Source organism: Dreissena polymorpha, chromosome 13 (assembly GCF_020536995.1).
Source record: "Dreissena polymorpha isolate Duluth1 chromosome 13, UMN_Dpol_1.0, whole genome shotgun sequence".
Taxonomy (NCBI): Eukaryota; Metazoa; Mollusca; class Bivalvia; order Myida; family Dreissenidae; genus Dreissena; species Dreissena polymorpha.
Genome location: NC_068367.1, coordinates 29,707,231 through 29,725,844, shown reverse-complemented (window position 1 = coordinate 29,725,844; position 18,614 = coordinate 29,707,231). Strand labels below are relative to the sequence as shown.

Genomic DNA, 18,614 nt, shown 5'->3' with positions numbered 1-18,614 from the left:
TTTTACATGACTGTACAGTCCTCTAAGCCGAGCGGAACTGTCTTTATATTAGGATCGGAGTCAGTGTTCGTATGAATAGATATGAATGAATCTGCAATAAAACTAAATTTATATTCACATCGTACATGCATGATCAGTTGTCAAACGAAAGTACGTTTGATATTCAAATGCATTATTTTTCTCTTTCCGGGATATTGTTTTAGTATGTTGATGCAGTATTAACAAATATAAGCGTATATCAAGTGAAAACACCAAAAAATAAACAACGGTTGCGATAGACACCTATAAACATAGCATACAGTGTTAGATGCGTCTAATGTCACTTTAACACTTCATGGTTGAAATGATATGTTAGTGCTGTTTAAAATTCATCAAAAATATATAGATATTACTTTTATGAACACTTATGTATAGAACCAATCGAGACACTTTTATGAAAGAATGTCCCGCGGAGACTTCGACGAAGGAATGTCCAGCGGAAACGTTAACTTTGACGAAGGAATTTCCAGAGGAAATTTGATGCATACAAATATCAGGAGTGGTGAGTTGATAATATTACTAAAGGATTAAATCGAAAGGTGGCAGAACCGTAGTCCGCACTTTAAGTTATTCCGATTTGTATTACTTTATCTATTTAATGGTTAAACGACAATTTATATTTATGTCCCCAAGTCTATATTAGGGGACATATTGTTTTGCCCTGTCTGTTTGTTGGTTTGCTTGTGTCAAACTTTAACATTTGCCATAACTTTTGCAATATTAAAGATAGCAACTTGATATTTGGCATACATGTGTATCTCAAGGAGCTGCACATTTTGATTGGTGAGAGGTCAAGGTCAGCCTTCAAAGTCAAAGGTCAAATATATGGGGGGACATAGTGTCTCACAAACACATCTTGTTTGTATTGTTTTATTAAGTACTCGCTTTGTTTTAACATCAATATCATTACATTTTTAGTACATAATTCGGACGAACATTATTTAAAAGTCTCTATAACGCTCAAAATCAACGAAAATTTCGTAAAGTATTTCGTAAAATAAAGTTTACACTTAAAAATTCAGTGTTCCTTATAGCATTAGCTTAATTTTCAACGCTAGATGTGGTATGACAACATAGATTTTTGTAGATACAAAATGCTCGTTTTTATTTATTTGTGGCCACAATAAATTCCATGTTAATTTCCTGCGAATATATATTCATACGACACACGAACACTAAAATGGTACCATATTAAAACCATAATGAAAACGAGCATTTTGTATCCACAAACATCTATTTTACCACACCACATCTGGCATTGAAATTTCGGCATTGCCATCAGGAACAATGATTTTTAGTTGTTTAGCTTTTTTACGTAACATTACTACTCAAAATCAACGAAAATTAAAGTAACATTACTACTCAAAATCAACGACAATTTTGTACAATATTTCGTAAAATAAAGCTAAACAATTAAATAATAACAGCGCCAAATAATACTAAGCGGTCTTAAATGTTTTCCAGCCACCAGTCATTACCGAGCTGACGCTTTTGAATCGGACAATGATCCTACTTTAAAGAAGATTTCAACGGAATTTCCAAGAGTTGCAGAGGCGTTTTCCAAGAAAGACAGGTTGGATAATGTTGTTGTTTTTCCAATCACAATTGCATAAGCGATTTTCCAACATTCGTGTGTATATTCGGCATTCGGCAAATATCGGTTCATTTTTGTTGTACTCATATATTGTCGTTTATTATTTTCAATTTTATAGGTATACTAAGTGTTCTGTTGATCGCAGGTTGTTTACAAAGTGGAAAAAATATATTGGCATATGAAATATGAAAAAGAGCCAAACGTTTTAGTAAATAATATTTTATTCCTTAACATTAAACTATATACCGGTCTCATAATAGTAGTATTAGTTCTTCTTGAACATGCATTATCACATTACATTTATTGTTTGCGGAAGGATGTCTATATCGGGAAAACATATTTACTTTTTTATTTTATCAATATACGTCTATAGGATCAGCTTCAAGCAATAAAACGAGTAAACAAGAAATAAAAATATGCCATATATTTCGCTGTTTCCTTTATAATGTGCGAACATTATTTTTACATAATGCAAAACATAGATCTATATAGTATAGATTATAATAATCATTTTTCTCATAAACAACATATATTTACACATTTGTGAATTGGGCATACAATTTTAACAATTAATACAATCATAAAAGATTATTTTTTAGCTGCTTTGTCTTATTTTCATGTAAAATTCAAAACGCAATGTATTCACTGCGGGGAATCACGTGATCACAAAAGTACATCGTACGCACAAAATGGCAGAAAAAGCTCTCGCTTAATGAAGAAAATCAAGGTATTCTCATATGTTATAATATCTAAAATAATGATAACTAGGCGCAAAGTAACCGCTCAGTCTCCTTATGTACTCTGGTAATTGTATTTTTTTTTAGATTTCTGTAGTTTTCTCAAACATTCAGACACAATAAACAATGACAATTGTACATCGTCTGAACATACTTTATTTTGACGCGTTTGCTATTCAAGATGACAAACAAACACATAAATACAACAGTTTTTGCTTTCTAACATGCTTAGAATATTTCGTACAAGGTTTTCCACGTTGTTTAAGCTTTTTTAGATCTGTGGCGAGGGATTTGGAAAATAGTACATCGTCTGAACGTTTTATGTTTGAGTACATCGTCTGAACAGTTTTGAGTACATCATCTGAACTGCTTCTGTTTTTACTTTTAATGCGATGTTTATAATAATAAAATTGTAATAACATCTGTGATCAGCCAATAACTTTATTTATAACGCTAGTAGTCTTTTAATTTTACTACAAAAATCAATAGGCAATGAAATCCTTCATGCCCATCTGTGAATGTGTGTTTATTCAATGTGTTAAAAATGTATTTGCTGTTATATTGTCAACTGTATGCTTTTATATTTAAATTTTAGAACTGAGATCAGATTGTACTACACAAGGTCCAAGAAGACTTTACCATGTATGCCAACGGCAAATCGATTCCGGTAATGTTCCCTCCACATATCGATGGGCAAATAAATTAAGCCCTCATTATGAAGTGGACAAATTACACTGGATTGCTTTTGATTGTTTCATATTGAGAAATAGACAACAGTGAACGGAATGAAACAAGCTTCAGTAATGGCAATTTTATAACTGCACTTCCATGACCACGAATATTTGTGCTTAGGTACAGCTGGCTTGGTTTAGAAACGTCACCGGGCATGAATCTCTGTGCAAGACTGTTATCCAGTGCACGTTATAGGGAGGTCGATGCCGAGGCCGTCAGAAGAAAAGCTGGATGGATAATGTAAGAGTGGACATCCCTTTCTATGGATGAATTACTCTAAGCAGCACACAACAACCTGACTGGAGAAGGATTTCTGTATTGTTGCCCCTCATTCTCCCAAACAGCCGAACCGGTCAAGGGATTGATGAGAAAATTATCACCGTGATATGACTTAAATAAATCTTGAGAATGACTGTGATAAAGAATTTATTTAATCTAACAGTCATATATTTGAATTTGTGAACATGCCAATCTATGAACTGTATATGAGCATACTCTTTACCTCTCTGACTATGACATAACCAATACAAAGCACTGGAAATTTAGTTAGGTGCAAATAAATATTACATTTGTTACATAAAACGTATAACGTTTAGTTTCTTACTTTAAGTTCACCTGAGCACAAGGTGCTCATGATGTGCTTTTAGCATCACCATTTGTCCTTAATGCATCGTCAACATTTTTCCTTGGTAGCACTCTATAGGTAACATTTATTGCTTGATTGTCATGAAACTTGATAAGAAAAGTTGTCCCAGTGATATCTTTGTCGTGTTCGAAACTTGGTCACACCAGTTCAAAACCTAGGTCACTTGGTCAAAATAAAGAAAAATATTGGTAACACTAGAATTCACATTTATCGTTCAATCTTCTTGAAACATGGTCACAACGTATGTCTTAATGATGTATCAGCTTTCTTTGAAAATGGTTCAGGTACGTTGAAATAGATGGCCGCCAGGGGGGCATATTTGCTCACATGGCTATAGTAAAACCTTTTTTACACTCTAGAAGTCACATTTATACTTCAATCTTCATGAAACTTGGTCCAAACATTTGTAATTATGATACATCGGCTTAATTCGAAAATTGTTACGGTCCGTTGAAAAATATGGCCACTAGGAAGCGGGGCAGTTTACCGTGTATGGCTATAGCAAAACCTTGTTAACACTATCGTTTATTAAAAAAAATATTGCTGCACTGATGTTGTCTATTGGAACTTATATCTGACAATGAAGAAAATACACAAAACACTAGTTGTAATGCACCACATGCTGAAGTTTACAAATGCATAATTTCAACATTGCGCTAGGCGATCAACAGCAGTATATTCTGATAGGAAGACATTCATGTACCGGGTATAATAGATATAAAATATATAATAAATATAAAAGTCCTCAAAATGCTTTAATCCAGTAGATTTCTCTTGAAGCATCATAACTTTTGTAAAGTGTATTTGCTGTTTTTTGCAAATGTCTTATATCTGCCCCCCCCCCCCCATCAAAATGGGCACATGTCCGGTAGGAAGTTATTTTATCAGTTATTTAGCTGCAATAAAATATTTTACTTCCTGCGTGTGGCAACTTCTGACCCCAGTCAAGATTAAATAACACATACATGTATTTGAGGACCTCTTTATGATGATGCATATAAAATATAACACTATGTCATAATGGCTTCTTTATTAACATTAAACTTTATTTCATGACGTAACATTAACATAATTTGTATTTGGCATAAAATAGCACAAAGCATTCTTAAAGCATTCGGAGAGTCTATAACAATTCATAAAATTGGTATTAAAAGGAGGTGGTAGAATCTGATAAGAGTTAATATTTGTGATGTAGACATACAACTATTTCATATCTTAGATACATTAGTACAAACTATTTTACGAATATGTATCTCGTTCAATTGGCTGCTTGTGTTGTAGTATTCTCATAGCTTTGAGATTCATACGATATCGATTCCACTTAACTGTTCGCTTTTCGTTTTGACTGATCCATTGTTAATGTTTAGAAGAAAATCTTATTCAGTAGCGTCATGAATGCCACGGCATAGTTTTCAGAGATGGCTGCTGCTCAAAAAGAGCCCTTGCAGAAATGCTTTTCTTTGCTCGCTTTTTGGGTGGAGATACTTTATACATTGGTGAACGAAATTAATGGGCGTTAGCACAGGTGTAATTTGTTGCAGACAAACTTCAGTGTGACATGCAGTTGACGAAATGCATTTTGGTGTAACTAATCGTATTGTTTGCGATGTTTTCAAGCGCTTTCTCTTCAAGCGATGAAGCGATAGACTTGATTTTTGGCGCATTCTGAAATAACAAAACATCTATATATAACATACATCTAATTATACCAATTTATTTTATGACATCAATATTTTATCTTCACAAATACAATTAAATATCGATTACCACGTATATGTAATTCAGACTAACATTTACATTTAATATTTTATACTACATATATTATTGAAGCTTGGCAAAATCACCGCAAGCGCAGAGCTGCCACTGTTTCGAGCCGAGAATTAAATTTTTAATAAGTTCCCACACGCGCCAAGTATGTAAAAAGAAATGTCATATGCGCCAAGTATGTAAATAGAAATGTTAAGTTCAGTTTAGTTTTACTGCAAACTACATTTGGTCTTTTTAAATAAAAATATGTGAAAAGCCAAGGATCTTTCGTCCAAATGACATACCGCCTATAACATTATTTTCATGCTTTTATATATATCACTAACAACCTTTTTCGAGCGTAACTTGTATTTAATTTAATAAATTTTATTTAATAAAATTAAACACTATGTAAACATGTAAAAATAACACAGGATTTTGTGTTTTCTGATCATAGAACGGAACGTCATTTGGACGTAAAATCGGGCTGATCACAGATGTTATTTTAATTTTATTATGATAAACATCTCATTAAAAGTAAAAACAGACGCAGTTCAGATGATGTACTCAAAACCGTTCAGATGATCTACTCAAATAAAAAACGTTTAGACGATGTTCTATTTTCAAAATTACTCGCCACAGATCTAAAAAAGCTTAAATAACGTGGAAAACCTTGTACGAAATATTCTAAGCAAGTTAGAAAGCAAAAACTGTTGCATTTATTTGTTTGTTTGTCATCTTGAATAGCAAACGCGTCAAAATAAAGTATGTTCAGACAATGTACAATTTTCATTGTTTATTGTATCTGAATGTTTGAGAAAACTACAGAAATCTAAGAAAAACGACAATTACCAGAGTACATAAGGAGACTAAGCGGGTACTTTGCGCATAGTTATCATTAATTTATATATTATAAAATATGAGAATACCTTGATTTTTGTCATTAAGCGAGAGCTTTTTCCGCCATTTTGAGCGTACGATGTACTTTTGTGATCACGTGATTCCCCGCAGTGGAATTGACCACCACTGTAAAACAATTGTAAGACAAATATACTTCTAATATTTTACATCTTTAATGTATTGTATACATGCATTTGCTAATTGCACGAGTCAATACCTTGGTCAACCCTTTAAACATATATAAATATACTTCGTGTAAGAAATAAGTCAACGTTTTAAACTGCACGTTTATGATTTATTCTCAGGCTTTATTTCTAATACATTTTTAAAATAATGATCATTTATATTAAAATGCATGCATATTTGTTAAATCATAATTTAAAATAAACAACGATGTTCGTCTTTATGTGTAACTGTGCGGCTCCTGGTCACCCAACATTCATACAAGTGCCTCCATTTTACAAGCAAATTGATAAAACTGACGTTTAGTGTCTCCGGCCTAGCTACGCCCCTCAGGCGTCTCGGGTGGAAGGACAAATAACTAGAGGTTCTGGTCTTAAATGTGTATTGGTCAGATCCTGTAGTAGTAATAATAATAATAATAATAATAATAATAATAATAATAATAATAATAATAATAATGAGAATAAGAATGATAATAATAATAATCATACAAAAGGCAATCACAGTGCATTATAAAATAGGCGGTATGATGAGCGAGAAACTCAAACATCATTCACATGATAAAATACAAAATACAAATACACACTTTGAGCAATTATATAGTAATGTATTAATACTATTTACCTGTAGGTTTATTATAAAACCCTACAAAAATGGATTTGAATGTGCAGATAAAGATGATCTGTACTTTCTGTACGGCCACGATCAGTACGTGTTCGTTGTCTTTGTGTGTCTGACAAAGTGCGGGAAAGTAGCGAAGTAGTGCGGTGAATAGTATTAGTACTCGTGCAAAACGATAGGTTACAAACTACTATTCTTACTACTACATAGGAGTGCTATCTTTCTTCTTACACTAGAAGCAAAGTAAGTTGAACTAAAATCTAAAACATAATTAATACTGAATACACAAATGAATACTGAAAGGTAACTAATAGAAGAGGTGTTTTACTATATATTTTATATAGTAAAAGGACATCTTAGTTTTTACCCTATGACATTTAGAATTGCTAGAATTTCCAATTTTTTATTTAAGAGCATAGTGCTGTTAATAACTTATCAATTGGATGAAAACCTTAATATAAATACCCTAAATACAAATTCCAGCCCGGTTAAATACGCGGACTTGCACTTGCCTTTTACATCTTACCGACGACATCAAGTTCCATATAGAAAACGGTCAAATAGTTGAAATAATCCTAATTGATCTTCTGAAAGAATTCGACACGGTTTACGATTCCATTCGTTCAATTACATTAACAGCCATAAGTCTGATTAAGTTCTACTTGAGGCGGTTTCGTATTATTCTTTGTAATAATCCGATTTGTAACTACCAGTTAAGGCGACACCAAATAAACCTATTTTGGATTTTAATTGAACTTAAAACCTAGCTCACATTCAGATTAACAATAGTTTTTGAAATTGAAGTGGTTTACAGAGTAAAACAAGTAACTCACTGGTTTGTTTTATAACTTATGGTTAAGGCTGGTGCTTCCTTGGATGATACAGTATACTTTATGTTCAAAATGTTTAAGGATCACTCCTTAAACTCTATGAAAATGTGTGTTATACCTACATCCTGATATATGTAACTAGTTAAATAAGTCATACGTGTTTGTGTTGCACTGCCTCACGTATCATAGTGGGCTAGACGAATGGACAAACATGGTAGAAGCTATCTTCAAAGTTGCAGTTTATTTAATTTGCCCGCAACGAATCCTGTGCATGATGTTGAGATAATTATAGCTCCGCACCCTCCACACACGAAATCGGTCGGTTTGATTTTCAGGCTTCACATGTGTACTTTTGCTGCAAACTAGTCTATCATTTTTCTGCATATCAACATAAAACTCTATGTGTCTGTTTTAATGTTATACCTAGTAAGTGAGCAGAACGTTATTTTCGTGATATTCTGCGCAGAGTGTGGTGCAAGTGACCGTAGGAAAATCCGGGTTTCTTCCATAATTGCTATTGCGAACTCTGTAAAATAGTCTTTCTATTTGTATAGAAGAGCAAAACGCTCGTATCGTGCATTTAGCGACATTCTTAAAGCGAGATTATACGATTTTGTTAAATATTTGATCATTTATAAAACATGTGTAAAAACTTATTAAACATATATTTAAATATAAATTAAAATAACAGTTAAGAAGAACATGTGTCGAAAAATGCAAAATAATCCAGATATTGAATTCTGAAATCGAAAAAGGCTTTACAATCGAATTCGCCAGCATGTATATCATGTTAATTAAAAAATCCTGCAACGATATCTATTCAGACGACACACGAACACTAACTCTGATCCTAATAAAAAGACTAATGCTTCGGTTATTGTAGGAAAATATGTACGAAATATCTTCGTCACAATCGGCTCGGGGCGCTAATTTGACTCTGCTGCATTTTATGAAATTCGTCATCAATGTATAATTTGTCTTGCTAATTTTGTGTTAATGTTACATATTTTATCAATATATTACAAGTTAACAAATGTAAAAAATCGTATTATCTCGCTTTAAACTTAGGCAAATTTTGGTTATTTATATCAATTAGTAACAAACAGTTGTCTATGCATCAAAATGAAAATGTATAAGAGTGTTCTTACATGTCGAAGTGTTAGCCCTTTTTTTAATGCCATACGGTTAGTTGAAAAAGTTGTATGCACTTATTTATAAAATAAACGTGTACCTGATTGAAGGGTTTACATGTAATCTTTTAGTTATTTCTATAAGGTTGCATAATCCCTTTATTTTTATTTTATCATAATGATGTAAAATGTTATACGTTTCAATATCATGCACTATTATATCATAACCAAAATGGACGTAAGGATTTAATTTCAATTATTATCTGTGTGTGGTATCCTTAACGTATAATGTTATATATGCTAGCTATGTTTGATACATTTTGTTTGGAAGTAAAGTTCTAGCTATCTTTCCATGTTTTCAGAAAATCGGAATATAACAAAACTGAACAAACTGTAGAGAGGGCTACCGGAGGTAGGTATTGAGACCCACGCGTACATTTGTAACAAACAGTTTCCGAATCTAAAGAAAGAATATGCAACACAAAATCATACTATCTTTACAAATGTGTCATGGGACTGTATGGCATTGTGAGTCCCGGTGGAAAGCGCTCAAGAAATACAACAATACTATTGATAATGACACTTGAACAAATGTACACATTATATTGGAATGACGCGTGTCCTTACACAAATGTTGTGAAATAAATATAGTAAAACACATAAATCACATTGCTGTGCGTTGCTTAAGCATACATAATACTCTCTAAGAGTAAGCATACGCAAATCACAGTTGCATTATATTATCAAGTCTAAATTCGCAGATGAGTACCATGCCGTATTTCGATGTCTAGTGTATGTTTTTCAGAGGAGAACCTTGGACACAGACCATCAGATGATATAGAAATGATAGCCCAGGAATGTGAAATAAGCTAATTTCCAATTTTCAATGAAAGCTTGTCGACAACGTCAGGCATAATGAGGATTTCTAAACAGGACCTGAAAGACTATGAAGATTTGCTGGATTTATCATTTACCCAAAATGATCTCATTCTATTCAGAACAAGGAGTTTGAATTTGCCGTTCGATTTTGGTCGTTATAAAAAATCATATACCACCACGTCAATGTATGATGTAGCACAAGAACTTAAGCAGACAAACAAAATTGGTTTGATTGTTGTAGATAGTTCACAAAAGAACATTGTTGTTGAAGCTTTGAAAACAACTGGCGCCCGCAACGTTGGTGTCCTATTACTCGGCGAAAGTGACGAAACTCCAGTTCTTCCATACGTTTATTTTAGCTGCACGCAGTCCAATTCGATCATTAATGATGCTGACCGCTTGTTGGAACGTTGTGCCTTTGGTGTACTAAAACAAGTTTATTTGGAAATGAAGTTGCACTTTTCAAGCTCTATCAGTGCATTGAAGACAGGTAAACATTCCGTATGGGGTTGTATGCACACTTTGTTATTCATAATCTAGATTCACAACTTCTTTTTAAAAATAGTTTTATTTCCCTAGTTTAAGAGGTTGCATTTGTCAGTCAGTTACCGATGATCGGCATGGTTGGATTATCGTGTAGCATTTACACGACTTTCAGCTGAGTTAAACACAAGTTTAAATATGTAACATATTTATCATAAATATGGTATTCTGGTGAATATTTTATGCATTAAATATTTAATAGTTAATTTCTTTTGTAGTGTACTCGTCTTTTGGATTGTTTAGTAACATAGGAATTTATGAGAGCCGGAAGAGTAATATTGGTATCCTAAGGCACAACTGAATGTGGTTTTGACATAATGCAGACGTTGTGAAAATATATTTTATTTCAGAAAAAGAGAAACAGTGCCTGCAAATCATTTATGATATGATAAGCGCATCGTTTAAGCGAAGCGGGGTCACAATAGAAGAATTGCCGAGCATTCCAGATGAAATATTTGACTATTCGACGAATTTCGACACGGTATTGACCAAGATTGCTAACAAACAGTATTTATTTAATTAATATTTGGTCAAAGTTTTGTATTATACATACCCTCAAGAAGGCGTAGAAACGTTTGGCCTTTACAATATATTTTTGTATAACATAGCCTTTTTTGGTGTTGTCAATATTGTCTTCGTAATGCCCAAACATAACATAGTCTGTGAATGCTTTGCGATATGAACGGCCGCTACTGTAACAGTTTTATTTTCATTTAGTAAACTTATTCTTGATATAAATGGAAAAAAAAATTAGCGCCATTGTACCTCACATTGGTGTTATACATTCCTTAAGATTTATACTATATTCATATGATACTATATTTGTTGAAGGCTCTAGAAGTTATTCTCAAGATCCCTAGCGTTATTGGATGCAAGAAATGTCGCGGAATACTTCAGATTTACATCCACTCATATGCCGATTCGTCTGCCGAAGATCATATAACAAGCATGCTTGCGAAATATGAGATCGACAAGATTCATTTTAATCGAAGAATAACGAAACAACTGTGTTGTTCTGGCTCTTCGTTATTTGGAGGTCAAGGAACTCTTGGGGGGGTTGTTTTAAAACACAAATCACCAACCGTCTCAGTGAGAGATCAAGCACTGGTACCCGTCGTAGTACCGGCTGTCTCAAACGATACTTTAGCAGCTCTTGTTTCAAGACATGTAGTCCACACAAATCAAACTCTACTTGTTGACGGTATGCAGCAACCAATTGGCCATATTGCTCAGATTAGGTCTGATGAAGACATAGACATTTTGCCAGTAGATGTTGATGATGCTTGTAGAGCTATGTGCGACACAGCGTTCAGGACAAAGCATTGTGTGCGAATGAGTGTTACCAAATTATGGAAAAAAGAAAATATAGAGGAGTTAAGTGGAGCACCAGTGCACATTTGGGGCTCAAAATCATAACCTGGCCTAGGCATTCTTTGTGGTCCTAACTTTAGAGATCGTAATGGTCTGAATGTCATTGTTCGAGACATCCCTTACGAGGCACCTTTCGCACAAGAGGGGGACAGCGGCGCTATGGTTTGCTACTATGATGCACGTAACGGCGGGATGCTATACGCTATTGCAATGGTTGTTAAAATAATGCGTGATATCGACGGTTCAAACCAAGAATACGTAGCTCAGATTGTGGACGATGCTCTTCAAAAACTTTCCATATGGAATGAATGCGAGTATGAGTTCGTTGGATAGAGTAGAGGGTGCCGATACTACCAATGCCGGAATATGTCAAACACATTTTTTTACCGTTGCAAGGTGAAACATTTGTGAAATCAAAGCTCGAAATAACAATTTAAATGCAATATTGATCAGGATGGTTCGAGCAAGTACGAATGTTTGATAGTATCTTGTTCTGTAATAGCATGTGTACTACTTATGAAACTGTACCAGGAAGTTAGTTATTTTTAAATGTCTTTTGAATAATTAAATTTAAATGAAATTTTATCAAATGACATTACAATTTGAATTTCGATTCTAAGCGTGTATAGATGTGTATTAGTGTATTTTATTGTGTTGTTTTGTTTTAAACGATGATTCAGGTTGTTGATTTTTCTTTCTGCTAATCTCACATTAATGATATTCGAAATAGTGTACCTGTCATATATGCATATTTCGCGTTCATGCTGTATTTGTGTATCTTGATAAAGTTGACATGAAAGCAGTGCTTAACGTCTCAACGGATTGGATTTATTTAAACTTACCCAAACTGTTTTTACTTTCTTTGTTGTTTAAAGTTATAACTTGAATCGTTCGTCTACAATAACATTCAAATGTGTGCAACTGCGAACTTGTATAATTATAACATCAAATTATAATATTTTTTTTCCTGAAACAGTGTCAATTTTATTATGACTATGTTTTATCAGATGTTTGTTATATGTGCGTAAACTTACCACATTAGTTAATGACGATGTATGGAGTTGTAAGCGGGGCATTTCCTTTTATTTGAGTGGGTAATAGACTTTTAAACCTCTCGAATTTAATTTTGTTTTTCATTCTTGACTTTATTTTATTTATATTTTCTCTCTGATAGGCGTTTCTTGTTTGATTTAATTATTTTTATTTTTTTAGCAGTCACATAAACAACCAAGCTATGTAATATGGAATTTTTACACCCATTTTTGCTGCTTCTTCCTGTATTTGCGCGATGATTATCTGAGATATTAACTCCATGACGCTATATTCTCAAATCTTTTTCTATAAAGAAGGAATGTAGTTGACAATTGTTAATAGTTTTATTTGATCGTTCGTCAAAAAGTTGTAACTCTGTTACTCTTGTATCTTCAATGCAATTGAGTAATTAAATAGTAATTAAATTGAATGCGTTTTAATTCCCTTTTATTATTGTTTAATTTGAGTTACAATGCTATGACGTTAAATTTTATTTACACTTAAATGTATTATGAATATTGGTGGGCCAAGTGTGAGGTTGAGCGCTCTATAACCAGGTTTAAACCCCCAATGCTTTGCATTGACCGTTCCAAGGCGGTGACCCCAACTGTATTCATATTTTGTGTTTATGTTGGTTTGTATTGTGCTAAGAACTAAATCAACAAAATACGCGAGCCCCGTTTTACTTTGCACAAATACAAAAAACCAATATCTGACCGATTGTAATTTTTTTAACTACTTCTAAAATTAATTTAACGAATGGTTAAGTGATATATCGAAACGAAATAATTCTTTAAACTCTCTGTTTAGTGTTTTAATTGTTTTGTTTGATTTTAATTTGACATATAACCTATATATTTGAATACACACATTTTCTATGCTCGTTTTTTCACACGTATTAATTGTTTGTTGTTTTGTGTAAATTTTGCTTTATTTATCAATATGTTTATTTCCTGTATCATGCGTTATATCATAGTTATCATTTATATTCTAGTTTATGCTGTTATTATGTCTATGCGCACGTTTTTAACAATACAGTTCTAAAGGATCTGTAGAATTGTAGAAGTTCAACTCGCATCACCAGTGCGCAATATTCCAAATGAAACTGACAATACATGGCATATTAACAAAACGAACTAGCTTAACAAAAACGTAATTTTATTACATCGGAGTAAGTTAAAATGTGTGTACAGACTAATTGTCCACATTATCAGTTTTAATATCTCAATTGAAAGTGAGATATGTTTAATGCATTAAGTGTTAACTTTATTTTTACTTTTATAACATTTGTATTAATAACGTACTCCAAACAGGATTATAAGCCTTCGATTAAGGTATCTTCATGTCATCTCTTGACAATTCATTACAATGTGTGTGTTAATATCATCAGATTACTCACGCTCTTGTCGTATTTTCTTCTTTTTGAATATCTTGGTGGTAGATGTTAAAACGTTAATGCTAAGTCCTGTTTGTAATAGACTACCGATTAAAAAGGTGTAGTTATGTTCATTGTTTCTTTTCACTTTGCGCTTCATGGATAATTTGTCTGTTCGATGATAACGTTTAAATAATCAATAACGCATGAACGCAACCGGCATAGAGTTAAGTCCCTATATTTTCATTATTTTTAGATTATTTCACACCATAAATATATGTTTGTTTGGTCAACTATGCATTGTATTAATCATTTAAAACAATAATTATACAAAGCAATTTTCTTATTGAAAACTGCAATGTACCGCCCCATTCAACCGAATTTCTCAAAATATAATGCATAGAGAATACTAGGTTAGCGTTGTATACAGAGAAGTTTATGTTGCGAGGCTTAGAACGCCGGGAGCGCGAGCCTTGGCGAGCGCTTTCGGTGTTCGAGCCGAGCAACATAAACTTCTCTGTATTCAACGCTAATCCTAGTATTCTATTCACAGCCAGCAGTATCATAAATTTGCCCCCCCCCCCCGGGACCCTACCCCCCCCCCCGAGCTTACCCCAGGGGTTCTAGATTGCTAAATGTACACCTATTGTGTATGGTTTGACTTTTCAACAACACATATTGACAAAAATACACAGTCTGAAAAAATAACCCATGTATAGGTATTATATATACACAAGGTATGAAACGTACACAAGGTATGAAACGTACTAGATGTCTATTGCTGAAAGATTGTGGAACACTGAACGTGACCTTTTTCACCGAAAACACACATGTTCCCATGCAGTTGCCGACAAAATGCAACTGGATTCGTTAAAAGACAGTAAAAGCAACGTGATTACACAACTAACCGATCTCCTGCTCGGCTAATAACTTTAATATTCAATTAAATTTGACTTTTTCGCTATATGTCACTCGGTGTTTCATCTACACATGTACACCATTTTAATTTTATTACGCGTCATCTGGTTGGTTGTTCTGATTGTGTTGGCCAATGATGTGGCGTTTAAGAACCGAGCATTCGATCGACAAAATATAACAGCAAAACACAGACATGTAGCGAGAAAGTCGCATTTCATTGAATATTAAAGTTATTAGCCGAGCAGGAGATCGATTAGTAGTGTAAACTCGTTGCTTTTACTGTCTTTTAACGAATCCAGTTGCATTTTGTCGGCAACTGCATGGGAACATGTGTGTTTTCGATGAAAAAGGTCACGTCCAGTGTTCCACAATCTTTCAGCAATAGGCATATAGTGCGTTTCATACCTTGTGTATATATAATACCTATACGAGGGTTATTTTTTTCAAACTAAGTTTTTTTGTCAATATTCGGTGTTGAAAAGTCAAACCATACACAAAAGGTGTACATTTAACAATCTGGAACCCCTGGGGTAAACTCGGGGGGGGGGGCAAATTTATGATACTGCTTCCTGTGATTCTATTTATCCCATTTGATTTTTTTTTCAACGTGACATTTAACTAACCTTAGCCTAACAATTAGTTTAATTCATTTTTAATAATCGCTTAAAATCTAACAAATGTAATCATGCGTAGTGATATAAACTTATTTCTTCTGGTACGCAAAATAGTCTTAAAAAAATTCACACACAAACTGTAAAACTAGTAAAAATATCACCATATGCCTCGATTCAATTTTACGCAGCATGCGAATTGTAACACATTACGACCGCGAAAAGAAAATTTTACTTTACTATAATTCATTTTATTTTTGAAAGAAAATGATCAAAATCCAATCTTGCGGCGATTGCTCCTGACAAAATGATGTCGATGTCAACATAGATTCTACATGTACACTATCGACAAGTAAACAGACAATTGCAGCGACTGACACTTAATTTGACTTAACATGCAGGGCAATACGTTTTCCGACTTCGGACGACGAATTTAAGGACGCGCAGAACGTGTTTTTTTTATATGGGTATGCCGTTTGTGATCCAATGCATCAATGGCCCCCATGTTAAAATCATTACCCCGAGAACAGGGAACGACAAAAGTACAAACAAAAAACAAAACACGTCCGAAATAGTATCTTACCTTTAATTATCCTTTAAAATCCATCTAATAATCCATTTAACTCAATAATTGGCGATTTTGCATCTAGGGTCTTTAATAATTATTTTAGCATAGTTACATAAAGACCCTTATGCCATCCTATCACTATTTTCAAATGAATTCGTTAAACTTTCTTATTCGTCACACGCTATGTCATGTACACTATGAACATTACTGCTGTTAAAATGAACCGGAGCAGTTTATCATATAATAACCGTTGGAAAACTCGGATGCATTTGCAGATTTCTGCATACAAACATAATTATGTTTAAACTTGCACAATGTTATTTGTCTATGATAAATGCCCTTATTGTGTACAAGAAAATAATTTAATATATAAATACACAAAGAATGGAAAACATTCCATTACGCAACAGGTAAATCAGTAGATAATACCCGTGTACAAAATGGGACGTTCCGAATTCCAGTGTGGTGCTATTTTTACCATCTGATACTTTACACAGCTCTATGCTTAACGTGAATTAAATCGGAAAGCAAATATAACAGATTATATATGAATTGTGCGATATTTTTATGGCTTGTTGTGCATTCTTAAATGTCAAAAGTATATGCATGGATTATAAACAATGCACATTACACGAAATAAGGAAAATGTGATTAATTGACAATTCAAATACCGTATGTCGATATACAGTACAGCTCACGCAAAACAAACATATTCCGCGATCCGCGGAGTCAGACGCCATCTTGTGTTCGCGGAGTCGACTCGGAATCGACTATCTGGTCGCCGAGTAGCCGCGTCTGTCCGCCGAGGCACTCCGCATTTTGTCTCCGCGACTCGCCTCGGCATGATGCCGAGTAATTTGTTGATGATGTCGAGTCATTCGGCGGACAATCGTATTAATTATAATTTACAATGTACATGTACCTCGGATAGAAATGGACTCCGAGTTTCGCATCATAAAATTTATTACATGGAGCGTTACAACGTTGCGAAACAATTCACTACATAATACATTGACAATAAGGTTTTGCATCATCTGTCCAAATTATCTTTATTAACTGTTTCTTAACCCTTTCCCTGATAGATGCGTATAATCCCGAGTCTGTCGTTTCCCCGATACATGCGTTTATGACTATCATTATCGATTACCACATACATATGAATTTTCCCGTCTCTATCCATTACCCGCTAATCCCGTATATTCCATTTTCAAATGCAAATTCTGATTAATACTGACGAGAAAAGTGCTCAAGAAAACTCATTAACACAGACATCCAACATTTAAAAAAAATATCAAATGAATTTCGGCATATGTTTCTAATAAAGATTTGATGAAATAGGTGTCCAATCGGGACATGGGTAACACAAATAAATACATGTATATGCCCATGATATTTTCATGTCCAGCGTTTGTCTTTAACGAAAAGCGTGCGAAAATAGGCGTGGGCGAATTTATTGATACACAAAACTACGTAGCGCAGACAACATTGTAAAACTTCGTAGTGAATTTCCATTTGAGTACCGGGGTATATCGCAAATGATTTTGACATTTTCCTGAATAAAATAAAGGTCAAAAACGCTGTAACATTTTAATATTTTAGTTTGTTCAATATTGCAACAATTACTGTATTGTATCTGATTGCACACAAAGTGCCGTGTAAAGTTTATATTCTTTTACAACGACCAATAAACAGCGTCATCTATATTTAGATTTTATGCAACATGTATAAGTCATTTTCTGAAAATTGGGAGAAAGGAAAAGCGATTTTTCGAAAATAAACCAACGTTTTTTTTTTCCATTAAATTTGTCATAATTATTTATATTTTGTTTTGTCCGTGTATGTTTGATTGGTTCTCATTTGTTTTAAGCAAATCGTATGAAAAAAATATCGTAATGGTAAATGTCCCGTTTCCGAGATGATATACGAGAATTACTTCGATATGTTTACTGATAAATTATGGTTTTGACAGACGACACGTGCTTATCTAAAGCGTGTGTTTTTGTAATACACGGGATATTGGATTATCGGTGCTTGATTGAGCAATAAAACAAAGACGCAGTCGGCGGTTTTCAGAAGGCCTTTTGTACTGACCAACATAATAATTAATAGTGCACGTGCTTATCTAACATTTAGGGATAAAACACACGGGAGACTAGACA

At 33.7% G+C, this 18,614-nt stretch overlaps 1 protein-coding gene across 1 annotated transcript in view; it reads left to right on the top strand.

Moving 5' to 3' along the window:
* The window catches only part of LOC127856465 (CAP-Gly domain-containing linker protein 1-like), a 36,791-nt gene extending 22,305 nt beyond the window's left edge, over positions 1–14,486 (top strand). The window contains exons 13-18 of the mRNA XM_052392678.1: positions 415–541; positions 1,504–1,612; positions 9,521–9,570; positions 9,964–10,527; positions 10,931–11,061; positions 11,412–14,486. Of these exons, the coding sequence (XP_052248638.1) occupies positions 415–541; positions 1,504–1,612; positions 9,521–9,570; positions 9,964–10,031 (354 nt within the window). The 3' untranslated portion in view covers positions 10,032–10,527; positions 10,931–11,061; positions 11,412–14,486. The remainder of the gene's footprint in view (positions 1–414; positions 542–1,503; positions 1,613–9,520; positions 9,571–9,963; positions 10,528–10,930; positions 11,062–11,411) is intronic.
* The last annotated feature ends 4,128 nt before the right edge of the window (positions 14,487–18,614 follow it).